This window comes from Chionomys nivalis, chromosome 24, assembly GCF_950005125.1.
Source record: "Chionomys nivalis chromosome 24, mChiNiv1.1, whole genome shotgun sequence".
Classification (NCBI taxonomy): Eukaryota; Metazoa; Chordata; class Mammalia; order Rodentia; family Cricetidae; genus Chionomys; species Chionomys nivalis.
Genome location: NC_080109.1, coordinates 41,569,732 through 41,589,950, shown reverse-complemented (window position 1 = coordinate 41,589,950; position 20,219 = coordinate 41,569,732). Strand labels below are relative to the sequence as shown.

The 20,219-nt window shown below is 41.6% G+C and overlaps 2 protein-coding genes across 2 annotated transcripts in view; both read left to right on the top strand.

Moving 5' to 3' along the window:
- The window catches only part of LOC130866055 (ankyrin repeat domain-containing protein 26-like), a 68,327-nt gene extending 61,804 nt beyond the window's left edge, over positions 1-6,523 (top strand). The window contains exon 11 of the mRNA XM_057757303.1: positions 6,392-6,523. Coding sequence (XP_057613286.1) covers positions 6,392-6,505 — 114 coding nt within the window. The 3' untranslated portion in view covers positions 6,506-6,523. The remainder of the gene's footprint in view (positions 1-6,391) is intronic.
- Positions 6,524-6,670: 147 nt separating this feature from the next.
- Positions 6,671-20,219, top strand: part of Mccc1 (methylcrotonyl-CoA carboxylase subunit 1) — a 50,266-nt gene continuing 36,717 nt past the window's right edge. The window contains exons 1-7 of the mRNA XM_057757110.1: positions 6,671-6,830; positions 9,962-10,008; positions 11,568-11,704; positions 14,920-15,015; positions 17,172-17,293; positions 17,787-17,934; positions 18,018-18,139. Coding sequence (XP_057613093.1) covers positions 6,754-6,830; positions 9,962-10,008; positions 11,568-11,704; positions 14,920-15,015; positions 17,172-17,293; positions 17,787-17,934; positions 18,018-18,139 — 749 coding nt within the window. The 5' untranslated portion in view covers positions 6,671-6,753. The remainder of the gene's footprint in view (positions 6,831-9,961; positions 10,009-11,567; positions 11,705-14,919; positions 15,016-17,171; positions 17,294-17,786; positions 17,935-18,017; positions 18,140-20,219) is intronic.

The window sequence follows — 20,219 nt, the reverse complement described above, 5'->3', positions numbered from 1 at the left end:
ACATAGGGTAAGGTAGTTTCTGAAACCATTGGCCAGTTTTGGGGCATGAAACACCAACAAAGAGCTATAAATTACTGACAAAGTATCTTCAAGGACAGGACCCTTCCTAGGAACATCTGGACCTCATTAAATTTTATGGTCCTGGCCCCTAGTTCCTTAATTGGCTATTTATTTGGTATCTATTCAAATTCCACTATTGCAGCGCATTTCTGGAGCTGAGATTCCTCCCACCCCACCCCCATTATATGGTTTAAGATGAAACCCTTTCTTTAAAACAGAGTTTGCAAAGTCCGGACCTCACAAGGGGTAAAGAGGTGATGGTGAGTTGAAGAATTTTAAGTGATCCATAAACATTTCTGATCTATACTCTCCACATTTTACCATTTTCTCTCGCATTATAGGGCTTTTCCCCTTAGTTCATCTGAGGTGTTTTGTATATTAAGGAAGGTATATAGTTGTATTGGTTATTTTTCTATCGCTGTTTTAAAACGCCATGACCAAGGCAGACTGTAGAAGAAAGCATTTACTTGGGGCTTATGGGGATTAGAGTCCGTCGTGGTAGAGAATCGTGGAGGCAGATGGCAGAAAGCTGAGAGCTCACATCTTGAATAGCAAACAGGAAGCAGAGAAGCTAACTGGGAATTGCATTGGGTATTGAAAACCCAAAGCTCACTCCAGTGACATACTTCCTCCACCAAGGTGACATCTACCTCAACCTTACCTCCTCAAACTGCACCAAGTTCAAATGGCTGAGACTTCCAGGTGACATCTCTTTCAAACCACTACGATAATCACACATCAGTGGGAAAACTTTAAGAATTATTCAGTTTTCTTTAAATTTTTCTCTATATGTTGGTTTTCATGTATGAATTTAAAACTGTTTTTTGTTTTTGTTTTTGTTTTTTCGAGACAGGGTTTCTCTGTGGTTTTGGAGCCTGTCCTGGAACTAGCTCTTGTAGACCAGGCTGGTCTCGAACTCACAGAGATTCGCCTGCCTCTGCCTCCCGAGTGCTGGGATTAAAGGCGTGCACCACCACTGCCCGGCTTTAAAACTGTTTTGAAACAACATTTCACTGCGTTTGTTGCTGAGTTTGATACCCTGAGGTTGGCTGAACCTCCCACTGCTACTTCCCAGATAGCTGAGAGTACAGCACGTGCCATCACACTAGGCTAAGCATCTTTATATAGTTAAGGTTAGCGTTCGGTCTTTTTTTTGTTATATTAAAATAATACACACAGAAAGATACAGACAACCAGCTGATGAGCCAATAAAAGTATGAGTCCTTTATTATCCAGCAACCAAAGTGGGCTTACACCTCAGAGTCTGTTGGTGCTAAAGCTCAGGGGTACAGCCATTTTTGCCTTTAAAGAGCGTACTTTACATCAGCATCAAAGGACAGATTAACCTGGCAATGTTCATTCCTAGCAGAGTATAGTATTCATTTCAGGTGTTACATGGTAATTATTTTTGACTTACACCTTCTTTCATTGCTTTAGTTTCTATTCATTATTTTGGTTAGAAATCTCAAACATAGCTGGGCGGTAGTGGCACATGCTTTTAATCCCAGCACTCAGGGAGGCACAGGCAGGTGGATTTCTGTGAGTTCGAAGCCAGGTTGATCTACAGAGTGAGTTTCAGGACAGCTAGAGATACACAGAGAAACCCTGTCTCAGAAAACCAAAAATAAAACAAAAATAAGAGAAAAGGAAAAAAAAAAGAGAAAAGACATCTCAAACACATTGCCAAGGCAGGCATGATTATTGGGGAGCTAGAAGGCTGAGAAAGGAGCACAAAACGGAGTCAGGACAAGATGGCATTACCATAGTCAACATTCTGAGTGTTGGGACGGGTGGACAAAATCCTTCCCTGTTCTATTTCCCATAACATCTTCTAGAATTTTAGAAATGTTACACATGGGAGGAAATGGGAAGAGTTGAGGTAGAGAAACTGTCCAGACTTATACTGCATGAGAAAAGAATCTGTGTTTAATGGGGGGGGGGGGACGTGGAGGACAGCAGACAAACAAGTGCTTCTGAATCAACACCATCCAAGCTCATATGAACTCCCAGAGACAGGCAGCACACACAGGGCCTGCTCGGGTCTGCGCCAGGTCCTTCGCATATAAATTATGGCTTGTGTTTATTGTTTTCATGGGATTCCTGAGTGTGCAAACAAGTAGGTTTCATTTCTTGTGCCTTCCCTTGCGCTGCTTTTCTTCGGTTTGTTTGTTTTGTCCGATTTCTACTTGCTAGTTTTTGTATTATCTTACTATATTTTATTACTACCCCTTAGAAGTCCGTTTGTTTTCTGAGGAGAGACAGGGGAGTGGATCCATAGTGGAGGGGAGGTAGGAGGACCTGGAAGCAGTAAAGGGAAGGAAAACAGTAATCAAAATATATCATATGAGAAAAAATTTCAACAAAAGAAAAAAAAAGGAATATCCAATATTCTGGTGTTTTTATCTTGTTGTGGAAATGTGGGTTAAAGGAAGAAGAAAAAGCTGTAGAAATAATTGGAAGAATTTACAAATCAATTTACAAGATATTTCCCCTTGATTTCTGTAGTGCTCTTGAAATCAAGTGCAGCTTTCCTAGCCTTTTCAGGAGAAATTATGTCAGGGCATATGAGTGGATTGCCAGTCTTCCACATCTACGATCCTGAGCTGCTCTTAGCACACTGAGCCTTCTCAACTGTAGCCCACAAGACTCATGCAGCTAGGAAGATCCAGCGAGACAGGGGAAATATAATGAAAGAACCCTGTCATGTTTCCAGAAGTCACCCAAGTAACAGCTGAGGGAAAATCACTTTAATTTGTTGAAATCATACAAACGTTAGACAAATAATTGTTAGTCCTACTTCTGAGACCAGTATAAGACCACTACCACAATTTTAGAGCCAAGTTAGAAGCAAGCTCTATTAAATACTGGTGGGACAATGGACACTGGCCAGGTCCATGCCTGGGATTCCCAGAGAATGGCAGCGAGTTAGTTATATTAATCCAGCGCCCATAAAGACAAAACCCACAAGTCTATGTACTTACTACTGCCATTCAATCCAGGATAGCCTCACCAATCTCTGTAATTTTATCTACCAGTGCCTGCCAAGTGTGTTGCTATATCTCCATGGATAGCAAGAAGAGTGGACATTTATCCAAAATACCCAAGAATCAGACACTTTTAACCAAAATTTCAATTATATACTGTGGATTTTATTTGCTGTAATGTATTAAATGTCAGAGGCAATTTGGGATTCAAAAGCTAGGATTCTAAGTCAGTGTGTGCATTTCCCACAATGAGCTGCTATGATGAGCAGAGTATAGTATGCTGACTAGACTTTCCACATCCGTGTAGTAAATTATATGTATTCTGTGGTATTGAGATTATAGAAAGTTTAGAGTGACAAACATGTTTAATCTATATTTTAATTAAATTTATGGCAATTAAAATGTTTGGAGGCAAGGATAACAAAGTTATACATGTATGTGTACATGTGTGTGTATTTGCTCGTGCACACATAAGCTTTTGTCCATTTAAAGCTTCTTTGGTGTTGAATGTGCAACATGAATAACAACCCAACACTCTTTTTTCCTGAGAGCCTAACCCCTCCCCCCACTCTTGAATCATTGAGTTACAGCAAAGAAGGATGACCGGTTTTGTCAAACACTGGCCAAGTAACTATGAACAGGACATTTTCTTTTCTCGCAAATACCAACATGATCAACTGAGTGGGTAACTGTTCAGTAGTAACTTAATTCTCACATTTCTACAGTAAAATTCACCTTTTTATATGGCACTGAGTGCTTTAGCAATATTTACATAGGGTTTTCCCACTAACACCCACAAATGACCTTGAGTTATCATGTGTGTGAAGAACATGTTGTTTTTATTGATTTTGGCATCATCATTATCTTCATTAAAAAAAAAAAACTTCAAAGCCGGGCGGTGGTGGCGCACGCCTTTAATCCCAGCACTCGGGAGGCAGAGGCAGGCGGATCTCTGGGAGTTCGAGACCAGCCTGGTCTACAGAACTAGTTCCAGGACAGGCTCCAAAACCACAGAGAAACCCTGTCTCGAAAACCAAAAAAAACAAAAAACAAAAAACAAAAAAAAAACCACAAAAACAAAGAAACAAAAACTTCAAAATTTTCTATCTTTTTATTATCTAGAAAAAAAGTTAATTGCTTTTTAGTAAACCAATTTTTATCATTTATATGGGATTACTCTGCAAGGGAAGATGGTTTTTTTTTTTCATCATTTGGTGTAGAGGGGAAGAGGAGAGTGGAATGGCAGGAAGAATTATTTTTTGGTCATGTAGTCCAGTTCCCCTGTGCTAATGGTTTGCTTAGACTTCGTCTATTTCTGGGATCTGAGTAAACTGTATTTTCTTGTAACATCCATTTAGTTTCCTGTTTGTTTAAAGTTGAGTAAAACTAGTTTCTTGGTAATCTATTGTTTTCTGTATGTGTGATTTTCCTACTTTAAAAATGTCGCGTCAAGGCTGGGTGTGATGGCACACACATTCAGTCGTAGTCCTTAGAGGGCAGAGGCAGGTGGATCTCTGTGAGTTCAAGGCCAGCCTGGTCTACGCAGTGAGTTCCAGGACAGCCAGGGTTATAAAGAGAGACCCTGTCAAACCAAAGAAAGAAACGTCAAGTGAGATTTTCCCATTTATTTATTTATTTATTTATTGCTTATTTGAGGGTCATGTTCACTTTGGTTTAGTGTTTCTAATATATTTTACATTAATTGTAGGTACAAGATAGAACCAATTTCTCCCCATCCCCAGAAAACAGTGTGTCATTTATTTAAAAATTCTGGGACTCTTCACACCCAAGACAGTATAAAAATAAAAAAAATCAATTAAAACCTGAGGAAACCTGAGCAACAAGGAACTGAATACATAGAGTTCTTATAACTCTGTAGGAAAAAAGCCGGGAGGTGGTGGCACACGCCTTTAATCCCAGCACTTGGGAGGCAGAGGCAGGCGGATCTCTGTGAGTTCGAGACCAACCTGGTCTACAGAGCTAGTTCCAGGACAGGCTCCAAAACCACAGAGAAACCCTGTCTCGAAAAACCTAAAAACAAAAAACAAACAAACAAAAAAAAAAAACCAAAAAACTGTAGGAAAAAACAAACAAACAAACAAAAAAAAAACTCTGTAGGAAAAAAAAAAGGTATGTAGCCACACACAAAAGGCAACGGCACAGTGTTCCCAGGGAGGTTTTAGAACTATCTGATGACGTTACTGATAAAAGTTTAAACAAATTTATTTAGCAAAAGATGTCCTTCCATGGAGAGGGGATAGGCAGAGAGAGGGGCAGAGAAAAATGTAGAGCTCAGTAAAAATCAATAAAACAAAGATGTCCTTCCACTCTTAATCACTTTTCATGTGAGGAGTTCATTAGTGCTGAGTTACAGTGGAACGGGCTCTTGTGCTGGCCAGCGGGCCTGATCACTAGGAATCTTCTTGAAAACATAGGTAAGCCAGTTTGTATCCTGAGCGTCTAACAGTTGGAAACTTTCAGGACAGATTCCTAAATTTTTAAGCAGTTTCTGGCATAGCCCAGGCTGGCCTCGAACTTGCTGTGTAGGGGAGGATGGCCTTGAACTCTTGATCCTTTTGCCTCCACTGGGCCCCCTTCATTTCTGATGGACTGTTTTCTTATGTGTTTTCTGAGTTCCTGATGTTAAACCCACCAGTCAGAATAAGACCATTACCACAGTTTAAAGTCGAATTTGAAGCAAGCTTTAATTAAATACTGGCCAGGTTAATGGACTTCTCTAGCCAAGTCCATCACTGGTTTCCCAGAAAATGGAACCAGAACATGGTTTGTAGGGGCTTAATTATTTTCCATCAGGTCCAATCATACATCCTGAAATTTTCGCTGGCTGAGCCTTCCGCCCATGTGTCATCAAGCACATCTGGTGTTGGGTCAAGCAAACTTGTTTAGGGGGGTGCAAACCCAAGCATTTTTGTTTTGTGGATCTCTTAGGCATAGAAATTAAAACACAAAATGTAACTTTGGCTCTCACGCTGGGTTAGTCCAAAGGTATTAGTTCTCTGAAGCCATTACTTTTTTGTGTGTCTTTACCCTTGTTTTCATTCTGCATTCACTTTTACATTTTCCTTATTTTGGTTTTTGAGGACGGCCTTGAAGTATTGCTCAGGCTGGCCTATAACGCACTGTCTAGTCAATGCTCCCATTCACCACAATCCTTCTGCTTCTTTAGTTCTGGGTTTGCAAATATGTGACTCTATGCCTGGTTTCTTTCTGTAATTGTTGTAACCCTTTAATTGACTGTTTTACAATGTATTCGTCCCCCAGGAACCTTGCCCCAGCTATCTCCAATAACCATCTACAGATATTTTTACTGTGTCTTTATTTTCTAGATATTCTGCCACTCAGTTTCGACTTCCCCTTTTCTGACGTTCAGGGAGAGCGCTTGCATTTTGAGTGGGGTTAGAAAGGCTCCGCGTCTTCCACTCTCCCCGGCGCCCTCCTAGGGAGGTGGCGAGCTGGCTCCGCCCCCAGCGCAGGACTGCTGGAGCCCAGCCCCTTGATCCACAGCCACCCCGGTCCAATCAGCCAATCGGTGCCTTTGAGACACCCGGCTCTGTGATTGGCTCCCGCGGAGACGCCCACCTAGCCTTCGGTGCAACGGTGGCCGACCGCGGTCAAGAGGCTTGCGAGGCGAGGGACGCTTTCACGAGGACGCCGGGCAGCTTTTGGTGTCCGGCCGGGCTGTGCGGAGATGGCGGCGGCGGCTCTGCTGGCTGTGGTGGACAGGAACCAGTTGCGGCGGGTCCCGATCCTGCTGCGGCAGCCGAGGTGACGGTGGGGGCGGCGGGTTCGTGCGCGGCCGGGTTGCGGGGGCGGCGGGTCACGTGAGCGACCCTTCAAGTGTTTGTGTGGTTTTGGTGGGCGCTGTCCCACTTCAACCGGTTGGCTCTTCCCCTGGTCCCTTGTCATGGGCAGGTTTCTGCTCTGGCGTTTGGGAGGGTGGCGCTCTGAGTTTGCGGGATTTCGCACCCCGCACGGCTCTTCCTACCGCAGAGTGCACAGCTGGAGGCGTAGGCCAGGACCCCCTTCCCAAAGTCTCTTTTAGCTCAGCTCCCCCATCTTGAGTGCAGTTCACAGGATTCCCATTGCTGGAAAGAATCGAATTAATGAACGCCACCTTGCAGAGGGCTGAGGAGTTTTGTCGAAAGCCGTTCACAAGTTTGAACAAAGCTGTCAGATGACTTACTGTACCCCAGATACTTTTGGCGATGAAGCTCCACGCTTCGTGGACAGTAACTTCTGCTGTGGAAACCACCCATTGTGTAGGAAGATTGCTTCTTCATTACCATCCCTTCGCACATTTTGGAATAGCAGCCTCCCAGTACCCACCTGAGGGCAAGATTGCCCTGCGGGCAGAAGGCTGGTGTGTGTGTGTGTGTGTGTCTGTCTGTCTGTCTGTCTGTCTGTCTGTCTCCCTCCCTCCCTCCCTCCCTCCCTCCCTCCCTCCCGCAGCTGCTCACTGTGTGTTTGAACTTGGCCAGGTTATCTTACGTCTTTGCTTCAGTTTCTTCTACGAGGAGGTAATGGTGCTCGTATCTAGCGGAGAAAATATTAATATGATACTAGTCCTCTTTTTTGTCCAAATTAACAAGTGGATAAAAATTTAACCAGATGTGGTCCATATGATTTAGTCAATTAACAGACTTTGAAGAATCAACACTTTTCAACAAACAGAGGTAGATACCCTGACTTTTCAGTGAATTCTTAGACTCACCCGTATTTTAGGAAAGAAAGGTGGTGAAATTAGTGCTAATGCTGTTTTCTTAAGTTTCCAAGCACCGCCTCTGACTCATTCTCTTCTCTGTTCTCTCAAAGTCTGCTTAATTGTCTGTAAAAAAAAAAAATCTTTGGTAGCTGTCATCCTGTTAATAGTTTCTAGAATTAAGAATATAACCAGCATGGGATTTTGTTTAACCAGTTTTGATTCTGCTAATCTCAGAGAAAAGAATCCCTAGTAGTACAATTCTAGGAATGAGAATAGATGTTGTCTTAATCGGTGCCATTATCTCATGACAGCAACTTACTTATCTTGATTAAATGTTTTAAGATGTAGCGAAAATAACTGTAAATAATAGGATAGCGCAATCAGAACATTGTCAGGACAGAGGATTCTCTAAGGACTACGTCTTTCTACCTGTCCTGTCTCAGTCTTTGCTAGCTGAAAGGAACATGCTTTGGGCTGTCGGTGATCCCATTACGAAGTTGCTGTTTCGTAGGCATGACTGCCTGGAAAGGCTTTAAACCTTAACTTACCTGAACAGGTCAAAGGGAAGTCAGTGCTTTAAGCTGGAAAAGGTCTCATAAAGATCAGGAAAGATGCCTTCCTTCTTGAAGATCAAGAATGTGAGGTGGGTTGCGTTGGAAAGATTTACGATGGCACCAGTCTCCTGGAGAAGCCAACTGCAAAGCTCTCAAGCCAAAGATGTGTCTTCCGGGTTTCAAGAATGACAACATTTGATTAAGCGTGTTTAGACAAAAGATTCTGTCCCACCTGGTCCTGTAGCCACTCAGTCCCAAAGAAACGCACAGAGGCTTATATTAATTGTAAACTGTTTGGGCTATTGTTCAGTCTTATTGCTAACTAGCTCTTACAACTTAAATTCACCCATAGTTCTTGTCTATGTTTAGCCATGAGGCTTGATAGCTTTTCTCAGTAAGGCATTCTCATCTTGCTTCCTCTGTATCTGGCTGGTGACTGACTCTGCCTTTCCCCTTCCCAGAATTCTTCTAGTCTGGTTGCCACCCCCCCACCCCGCCCATGTTTCCTGCCTGGCTACTGGCCAATAAGTGTTTTATTAAACCAATACGAGTGACAAACCTTTACAGTGTACAAAAATATTATCCCATATCAGTGTGCCTCCCAGGACAGTGGATGTATAGTGTGCCTCAAGTGACCCTTGGGAAATACTAGTCATGACGGTTGCATATTTACATGTAAAGTGTTTATGCATATTGTTGCAGTTAAATAATATCTAATGCATACTGTGATCTTTGTGCTTTATGAAGGAACTAAGCTCATCAGTCTATAGTCAGCTGTGGCTTTGCTTGGAAAATTGTATACTTTAGAGCTGAGAAGTATCTTCAAGATCGCCTCTTAAAGAGTGGGAGCTATAGGTTAAGCACTTGACTAGCAGGTGTTTGTGGCCCTCTATTGTAAAATTTATTCCTTATTATTTAAGTTTCCTCATTGAGAGGGTATTAGTAAAAAAAAGATTGAGGCAGCCCAATGTGATCTGACTGTGGGCAAGCAGTGCTGAAGAGAAGCAGTGAGGACTAGGCCATAGCCAACATTTCTTATTTCTGTTATCCTTGCTCGGCTTCTTTCCTTTAATTCCTCTGCCTTTATATCAAAACTGTCTTATCAGAGGTTTGCATTCAATTTGTTTTTTCAAACTGTAGTTTGATTAGCATATTTGATTCAATAAAATAGAACAGATAACAAAGTGCAGAGTGAGAGTAATCTTCCTTGACAATTCTGTGTGTGTGTGTGTGCGCGCGCGCGCTGCGTGATCTTCAGGCAAGCTTTATTTGTTAAAACATAAACAAAATATCCCTATGTTTTACTATTACTTACAGTCCAACAAAAGGTTTTTAAACAGCCAAGGTAGATGATTCTTAGCCTTAGCCTTGTAATTGTCTCACTGGCCTTGTGCCAGCTTCAGATGTTAGACAGGATAGGTGACTCATTCAAAGACCTTGACACACAGGGAACCTGGCCAGCACTCAGCCTCCCGGGTTCTAGATGGGTCTTTTCCATGGAGAGTCTTAATAAATCACCTTGCTAATGGGCTTAAGGTTAACCTTCCACCATATCTGGGCTTGTTTGTAAGTTTTGAAAGAGCAGTAGCTGATCTTGTATATTCTGATTAATTATAATTCCATTTGGGTTTATTTTACAGGGAATGGGCTTGGAAGCAGAGAACCATGAAGTATGGGACAACCCCAGGTACCGGCAGACTTGGTTTGGCATTGCTTTAGGATGTGAGCCAAGAAAAAGAAATACATAATCTTTAATTTGTGCACAGTAGAATTAGCTTCTCATAAACAAGCCTTCCTACTTTGGTATTTTCATGATAATTTTCTTATTAATTACTTCAGTCACCAATTTTGCTTTTTATGTCAAATCCTTTTTGTTATTGGGTGTGAATTTTGATGTGTAATGATGGACAACATTTTCAATTTTTTGTTTGTTTATTTTTTTTTTAAGACATGGTCTCCCTATATAGCACTGGCTATTCCGGAACTCACTATGTAGACCAAGCTGGGCTTGAACTCACAGAGATCTTCCTGCCTCTGCCTCCTGGAGTGCTGGGATTAAAGGAATGCACTACCACTGCCTGGCCAAAAATCATATTTTTTTTTAAAGAAAAACCTTATTTTAAACTGTCAGCATTTATCTCATTTATGATGATAGAAATGTTTATCATAATATTTTTCTAGATCAGACAGTTTTATTACCATGGTTGAAACAAAAGGAAATAGCAAATCTCTTCGGCACTCAGAATTAAATATGAACCATCAGGTGACTGTGCAGGCGATACTACAGGGGTAGTTGCCCGCTATACTGTATCATTTCTTTATAAAATGTGATTACATAAGTGTTTATCTTATGGATGAATCCTAAGTGTGTGAACAGGGCATAATCATTATGAATAGCTTTTTAAGAAATAAATTTGGAAGAGCTATGCAGATGGGCAAAGAAGTGACCTGTGCTGTTGGACACATTTGGAACACGTGTCTTGATTAGGTTTAGACTGGATTCTAGTACTGGGAAGGGATGAAAACCAGCAACATTTCAGGCAATAGCAAAGGAAAGCCTTGAGAAGCCTGTTGATCTGACTGGATGAGAACAGCTCTCTGGGGAGATGGCTGAGGGAAACTGACTGTAGAGAGCTAGAAACATGAACGAGCTGGAGCCGCTGAGAGCACAGATGTCACCCACAGAGAAGGGGTGGCATTTGAGAGGAACAACGTGACACATGACACAGTAAGAAGAAAACTGAGAACCAAGTCATGGCTCCTTCACACGTGTTTCTGGATGTCAGTGTCCTGAACTCTTCTATATGAAGATCGTACAGTCTGGTTTTTTTTTTTCTTTTTTTAAAAATATTTATTTATTATTTATACAATATTCTGTCTGTGTGTCTGCAGGCCACAAGAGGGCACCAGACCTCACTACAGATGGTTGTGAGCCACCATGTGGTTGCCAGGAATTGAACTCAGGACCTCTGGAAGAGCAGGCAATGCTCTTAACCACTGAGCCATCTCTCCAGTCCCTACAGTCTGGTTTTTTAAGCTTTATGTAACTTTTACTGAGTAGCTTGAGTATGATTAATAGAGATATTATACTTTAGTGATCAGAAAAGAAATCCACTGTCTAATACTAAGGGTGATTTTGAGTTTCAGTGTGCCGGTTTCGTCAAAGCCTTTAAGAGCAGACTAGTAACATATTTTAATTTCTCCTTTCCTAATATCACTTGTGTCTTCTTCATGGTGTCTTAACAGGAAGAAGCATTGCCAAGGTCCTCATTGCAAACAGAGGAGAAATTGCATGCAGGGTGATGCGAACAGCCAAAAGGATGGGCATACAGTCTGTGGCTGTTTACAGTGAGGCCGACAGGAACTCCATGCATGTGGATATGGTACGCTGCTAAAAGCTGGGAGCAAAATCTTATTGGCGATTGCATGTATCTGCCTCTGTGTCCAGTTTAGTTCTTCACGGGGACAGTTGTTGATTGCAAGTGTTAACTAGGTTCCTTTAGGTAGGTTCCAACTTCCTGGACCAGCTTCAGATGGCTTCTTGGTTTTGTTTTGTTTTGTTTTGTCCTAGTAAACTACTCTGTCTTGTTAGAAATAAGTTTTCCTCCTGCCTTTCAGGTCTCTGAACCTTTCTCCTTTCTCAGTGTCCTTTCTGGACCCCACCCACTTGTATGAATTCGACCATTACTGTTAAAGTTTTGATGTCGAGATTTGCCTTGATTCTCCTCCTTTCTCACTGCATTCTTTATTCTTGACCATTTGACCCATCCCTTTGACTTTGTGGGAAATTCCCAGATTTCTGTCAGCCTTCTTTTTGAACATGGGTGTCCAGGGACAACAAGCTGCCCATTTGTCAAACAGCAAACCAGTATGTCCTGACTCTGAACTCTAGCTATTTTATCTACACGCAGCTTGATGGTCTTCCACATTTGCCTTCCCAGTGCCGACACCTCTGCTGATGCAAATAATGATGCAGAGACCTGGGTCTGGTTAAATGTCCCCCTTCTCTTCCCACTTTATACACATCATCCCTCACTATTTAGAGAGCACTAAGGGCTGCTACTTCTGCTTCCCAGATGCTCCTCCCACTTCCTCCTGCCCTCTCTTACCTGCACTAGAAATCAGGCCACTGTCTTGACGGGAGAGTGCTGTTGCCTTCTGATGAGCCTTCTTCCTGTTCCCTCCTGGTCCTCTTAGGATCTCTTTCTTGCATGTCAGCCAGACCAAGTTCTGAACCAAAATTGTTCACATAGTTTAATTACATTATGATCCATCAAGTTGGGAAAACTTTAAGAGACAGACAGCTAATTCTTGGTGTTGGTGAGGATAGGTAGAATTGGTGCATTGATGGAGATGTTCATTAGTGAAATCCCAGTGCTGATGAACCATGAACTTTAAAATGTACACATGTGTGACCCTGTCCTGCAAACATTATGCTTGGTCTGTGGCTCCAAGGTGTGTGGGGGGGCACATTCACATAGAAATGTACAGAGTTATATAAAGAATTTTTAGCCTTGCCTGTGTCCAGTGCTGTGCCACTACAACCCAAATTCAAGTGGAGAGGCTTATGATTAAATGAACTGTGGTCCCTCCATTCTGTGTAACTGTTCTGTACAGCTGTACTTGTGTGTGCTAGCAAAGAGGCACCCCAAAAAACAATTCCAGAAGATAGGCAAATAGTGTGATTCTATTTGTATAGAACTAAGACTGTGTGTGTTGATGTTTATATGAACAAATAAAAATATGGATATGAAAAAATGTTCCATATTAGTTCTAGTGGAAAATAGGTCTGGAGAGGACTATAAATGAAGGCTGGTACCCAAGGCCAATTTGCCATTGTATTATTGTCCATGTTTTTCAGAATGAGAATGTCCTTGTGTTTTGTGAAGTTAAAATATGATTTGGGGCTTTTTTTTGCCTTTTGTATTCCCCTCCTCCAAATCTCATTATGAGTTATAATAGGAAAAAAATCCAAATATTTTTACTTCCCAGAGGCCTCATGAAATCTGTTATCACAGGTCCCTTGACTGCTCACTTACTATGACCCAGCCCACATGAGTTATCCTTGGTTGCTTCCACAGACCAGGTTTCTGTCCACCTCTGGACCTTCACATAAGTGTGTTCTCTCCATGGAATCTCTCCAATCCCTTTCCTAAGTCCATTTTTTCATCCATCCCCAGGCCAAGTCCTTAGCAACACCAACTGACCGCCCCTGCTAGCTCACCCTGCCACCCTCAGACCAGAGCCAGTCTCTCTGCTGCTGTCATATCCCTGCCTCTTCCTTTAGGGCTTTTATCACAGTTTCTGTTTGTGTGCGAAGGTTTAATGGCTGTCTTCCCTCTGTAAGGGACACTTTCCAACTCAAAGCCTGGCACGCCGTAGGATTAGAGGATACATGCTTCCTATTTGGTCTACTGCAAAGGATGCTTTGGTTGTGTGAGAAATGTAAAGGGTAGTGCAGAACAATGCACAAATTATCAGAGATAATATGAAATTTTAATGTTTCCTTGCTACATAGTTCTGTTAATGTATTTTGTGTCTGTTTTTAGAATATAACTTTGGGCACTAAGTACATTTAAGATCATTGTAATGCTGTGATTAAATCTAGAATGTGGTTTATTTGGGAAAATTGAATTTTGACTCTGCTTACATGCAGGAGTGAGTCCCAAACTGGATTCTTCTGCTTCTTCATCTTACATTATTCATGTCGTTGTCTTTTGTGCTCAGTGTTTTTGTTTTAAATAGTAACTATATCAGGATTTTTCTTTTGGGTCGTTAATGAGCTCCAAAATCATAACATGGAGACTTATTAACTTACTATTAATTATGAATACTTGCCCTTAGCTCTTATTTTAATCTGTTTCTTTTTATCTACAGTTTGTCTCAGGGACGTTTACCTTTCTTCTTTTCTTCTTCCCTCCCTCCCTCCCTCCCTCCTTCCCTCCCTCCTCCCTCCTTCCCTCCTTTCTTCCCTGCTCTCCCTTCCTTTCCTCCTTTCTTCCCTGCTCTCCCTTCCTTCCCTCCTTTCTTCCCTGCTCTCCCTTCCTTCCCTCCTTCCTTCCTTCCTCCCTCCCTCCCTCCCTCCCTCCCTCCCTCTTTCCTTCCTTCCCTCTTTCCTTCCTTCCCTCTTTCCTCCCTCCCTCCCTCCCTCCCTCCCTCCCTCCCTCCCTCCCTCCTCCCTCCCTCCCTCCCTCCTTCCTTTCTGTATATCTTACTTTCATTGCTTCTCATGGCTGGCTGGCACCTTCCTGGCTTCTAGCCCTGGGCATTTCCCTCTCTTTCTCCCTCCTTTTCTTCTCTTCCCCTTTGTCTAGATTTCTCCTCCTACTTATTCTCTTTGCCCACCAGTCCCACCTATCCTTCTCTCGTTCAACTATTCATTCAGCTTTTTATTAGACCAATCAGATACCTTAGGCAGGCAAGGTGAAACAAATTCAACACACCTTTACATTGTTAACAAAGGCAGCAGAGCAAATGTAACCCACCTTCACATAGTTAAAGTAATACTCTAGAACATAAACAAATGTAGCATATCTTTGCCTAGTTAAACAAATTTTTTGCAACAAGTAACTGAGGATAGTAATGCTGTCTTTAACAGGCAGATGAAGCGTATTCCATTGGCCCTGCTCCGTCTCAGCAGAGCTACCTTGCAATGGAAAAAATCATTCAAGTGGCCAAGAGCTCTGCAGCACAGGTAAGAACTGTGAAAAAGTTTACAATGCAAAGCAAGTAAATTTTGTATAGTTTATGTAAAGTTACTTCTGTGTAGGCATTTTCTCTTTCCAGCCAGTTTTTGTGTGTGATTATTGAGTTATCTTTGAAAATTGTATACATTTCTGTATACATTTGTATACATTCTTTTTTTTTATATTTATTTATTATGTATACAATATTCTTTCTGCGTGTATGCCTGAAGGCCAGAAGAGGGCACCAGACCTCATTACAAATGGTTGTGAGCCACCATGTGGTTGCTGGGAATTGAACTCAGGACCTTTGGAAGAGCAGGCAATGCTCTTAACCACTGAGCCATCTCTCCAGCCCATGTATACATTCTTCTTCCTCAGCCTTTTACTGGATCCTCTGCACTTGAATTCTTTTGGGAAGTAGATGGAGGGAGAATCTAAATCATAAATTAGAATTGGAAGAGAGTTGAGCTCTTCTTCCTCAAAATTCAGGTGCTTTGAACATGAGATGTTTGGGTTTAGGTCAGTTTTGCACGGAAACAATAAATAAACCCCTCCTGGAGTGTTCTAGGCTGGATGACGTGGCTCATCAGGTAAAGGCCCTTGCTGCCAAGCCTGTCAACCTGAGTTCAGTGGAAGGACAGAACTGATTCCTCTAAATTGTCCTCTGACCTCCACATGCATTCCTCACCACACACACACACACACACACACACACACACACACACGGCAAAAGATGCAATAACAACTGTTTAAATAACTATTACTCTTTTAACCAAATATATGCCTTAAATTAAAAAAGGAAAGCTGTGTCTTAATTGTGTTTCTAAATTTAATTTGTATTGAGTAATAGCCACTTCTTTTTTTTTTTTTTTTTTTTTTTTGTTTTTTTGGTTTTTCGAGACAGGGTTTCTCTGTGGCTTTGGAGCCTGTCCTGGAACTAGCTCTGTAGACCAGGCTGGTCTCGAACTCACAGAGATCCGCCTGCCTCTGCCTCCCGAGTGCTGGGATTAAAGGCGTGCGCCACCATCGCCCGGCAATAGCCACTTCTTGATTTAAGCATTTTTAAAGTTCAATTATTGAAACTTTAAAAAAGTTTATGTAAAGGTAAAAAAAATTTAATGTGTATGTAAAGATTGTTCTAGAGATAACCACACAATTCATTAATTCCACTTTAAATTTTTATCTATGTGTGTGTTTGTGTGTGTGTGTATATATATATATGTATATGTATATATGTCTGTAAATGTGTGTGTGTGTATATATATATGTATATATGTCTGTAAATGTGTGTGTGTGTCTGATGTAGGGGTTGGAAATTTGTGAATGTGAAGGTAAAGAACAACTTTGCAGAGTCAGTTTTCTCCTGCTGTTTTATGGCTTCCAGACTCAAACTCAGGTGTTTGCTTTTGGTGGACACTTTACCCACTGAAATATCTCACTACCCTATTAATTGTACTTCTAGGTATATATAGAAGAATTTATACTAGGGGCTCATACTTGTCCACCAAGGTTCACAGTCATGTTATTTTAGATAATAAAAAAGTAGAAACAATTCACACGTCTGTGAACAGATTTGTGGATGACCAAATCTGGAATGTACATGTAATGAAATATTGGCACTAAAAATGTTAAAGCTCTGGTACAAGTTGCCACATGGATTTGAAACCAGCTAAGTTAAATGAGCCACAGACAGACAAGAATTCCATCAGCAGAAGATAGACATGTAAGTTCATAGAAATAAAAAGAAAAATAGCGGCTGCTTGTTCATTGTGTCTGGGACGGTGGTAAGGTTTTGGAGACAGGTGATGATGACAATAGGAGGGATCCTCGTTGTTAATCATGTGCTTAGAATTGCTTGAACTGCTACCTCGGAAGCTGTGACTTATTTCTGTAGTAAAAGGTACAAGGCTGAGAATAAACTCTATGGTAGACACCTTGCCTAGCACACACGAGGCAACATCAAGTGAAAAAAGAAATAAGCTTTTATGGTGTAAAACAGGCTTCAAAATTTCAACGTGAATGTTCTAGAATCTCTGTGGGAGCATGTCGTGACAGAGGCCTTGGTGTCTCGTTGGCCACATCTGGATCTCCCCAGAGGAGGGCGCAATGCCAGCACCAAAGCTCTGCTAGCCAGTAAGTTGGTTGTGCTTTCTCTCTTTTGTAGGCCATCCATCCAGGATATGGGTTTCTTTCAGAAAACATGGAATTTGCTGAACTCTGTAAGCAAGAGGGCATTATTTTTATAGGTCCTCCTTCATCTGCAATTAGAGATATGGGAATAAAGAGGTAAGCATTATAAGACAAATTGAAGTAGTTTATTTTATTACAACAGGTATTTTTTTTAAATTAATTGTTCCTTATGTGTGTTTGTGTGTGTGCACATGCAAACATTCCACCTTTACATGGGTTCTGAGGACCAAAGTCAAAGCTTGCAAAAGGCAAGCATTTTGCCCACTGAGCCATCTGGCCAGCTCCATTAATAGGCATTCTAAACTATACTCTCTTTGTTGCTCTTCTGGCATGTAGGAAAACTCCACTGAACTATGGAAAATATAGAAGTAATTAGTGTTTTAAGATATATATTAGCTGTCCAGGGTTAGACGATGGTGGGATGAGCTATCACGTGAAGTAAGGACCAGTGTGTAACAAGGACTTTGAGTGTGTGCTGTAACATTGGTCTCAGTCTGAAGTCCTTCCTTTACTTGTGCGATTATTCTTTAAACAGTTGTGATTTATTGATACCACAGAATTGGGACATCTTGGTATCTTTACTCTAAAGCACATCCAAGTCCATCATGGCGGCTGCTGGAGTTCCTGTTGTGGAAGGTTACCATGGCGAGGATCAATCTGACCAGTGCCTGAAAGAGCATGCTGGGAAAATCGGGTACCCTGTTATGATCAAAGCTGTCCGTGGTGGAGGAGGAAAAGTAAGGTTATGGGTACCTGTCCTTGTCATTTCTGGCAAGAGGTTTGTGTTTATTTTGTGGTCACACAATTCTTTCTTTCTTAGGGCATGAGGATCATTAGATCCGAAAAAGAATTCCAAGAACAGTTAGAATCAGCCAGGAGAGAAGCTAAGAAGTCATTCAATGACGATGCTATGCTAATCGAGAAGTTCGTGGACACACCAAGGTCAACTGCTGGTTTGGGGTTTTTGGCTTTGAGGTGTATGTGTGCAATGCATGTGTAGTCTGTAAGCTATGGTGTTGTAATACTGTATACGTTCTTGAAGTTCCCCAGCTCTGCCTCTGTAATCATGAGTTAGTGGACAGTATACTTTCATCTAAATATTTTTTTCTATGTTATTAGAAAACTTATGTGTAAACACATAAGAATCAAAATATGCTCAAAATAACAGTGAATAGAATAATTTATAACATAATGTTATTCAGTGATATTATACTTCCAGGCAACTTTCCGTATCAGTAAACACTAAGTCTGTCTTAGTGCCTTTGTTCAAGTTGGAGTGGCTCTGAGACAGTGATGTACCAGAGTTTGTTTATTACTGGTGAAACCGAGGATTTTCTTCCGGTATAAATATATTCTAAGAATCAGTATAGGCCGGGCGATGGTGGCGCACGCCTTTAATCCCAGCACTCGGGAGGCAGAGGCAGGCGGATCTCTGTGAGTTCGAGACCATCCTGGTCTACAGAGCTAGTTCCAGGTCAGGCTCCAAAGCCACAGAGAAACCCTGTCTTGAAAAACCAAAAAAAAAAAAAAAAAAAAAAAAAAAAAAAAGAATCAGTGTAGGAGTTACAGAGCTGCAAGCATTAGTTGAGGGATTTAAAACAATGGAACTTGTTAGTTAACTAGAGCCAGTTATGAAGATTTTTGTCATCATTCTGTGTTAGCAGGTAGTAGCCCTCCTGGCTAACATGGACTCTAACATGTGCCAGATTCTATGTTTTCATATTCTAGGTAGTCTTATCGTCCTAATTCGAAAGCCCCTCCCCCAGGTTTCAGTTTGTGCATCAGGGCACCAAACAGTAGAGTGACTGTTGCTGCCTGTGGTCGCCCAGCTACTATGTTGTAATCTGAAATTTGAGTTCAGAGTTCTATTATTAATATACACACAAATATATACATATATTAGATATAAATATGTATTATATATATGTAAAACCTTTAAGTCAAGTGGAAAGAACAATTCATTTGTGAACCATGCATAGAAAGGCTTTACCTTGCAAACAACGAACTTGAAGCACTAAGTTCTTTCCTTAAAAAGAGCCCAGGAAGGACTTTCTTTAACATTATCTTCTCCTTAAAGAGGGCCCTGAGTTGTTTTTGGGTTTTTTCTTATGCTGTTTAAAAGGTGGAACTGTAGGGCTGGAGGGAGCAGTCTCAGCAGGTAAGAGCACTGACCACTCTTGCAGAGGATCTAGGGTTAATTCCCAGCACCCACCCAGCAGCCCATCTGTAACTCCAGTTCCAGACCTCTTCTGGCTTCTGCGGGTCAGATGTCAGGCATGCATGTGATGCATAGAAAGACATACAGGCAAAACACCCATACACATAAAACAAAAATAAGTAAATCTTTTTTAAAAAAATTAGTGGGACCATACTGAGTGTGATACATGAAATTTAATTGCAGTTTGATAGCTAAAAAATAAATCCATTTAAAACAGTTCGATAATTAGAAGAGCACAGCATATGCTCCCTATTAGTGGGAAGGCAGAAACGAAAAAGATTCTAAGTGTTTCTTTTTGTAATAGCTTTCAAAAGAAAATAGAAGAATCAGCATCCTTTTCTGTGAGAACTCTAGGAGCACTTGCTGGACATCCCAGTGAGTGACTCAATACAGGAAATACTGATTATCTGATACAGGGCCTCCCCATGTAGCCCTGGCCACATGCTGACCTGGAGCTCACTATGCAGAGCCCTTGAGCCCACGGTCCTCCCACCTCTGCCTCCCCAGTGCTGGGATTAGTGACAGTCATCCAGCCATAGAAGTAGGACAAATAGGTTGTGTGGTGGTGGCACACGTCTTTAATCCCAGCAGGTGGGAGGCAGAAGCAGGGGGATGTCTGTGAGTCCCAGGATAGCTAAGGCTGTTACACAGAGAAACCGTGTCTCAAAAATCAAAAAAATAAAAAGTAAAGTATAAGATGAATGACCAACTATCTGGATAAATAGCTAAACGTATCTACTTGTGTGTCTGTGAAACTTGACATGAAGGCAAATAGAAGCCATGGGGCGGAAAGCTGCCAGGGTC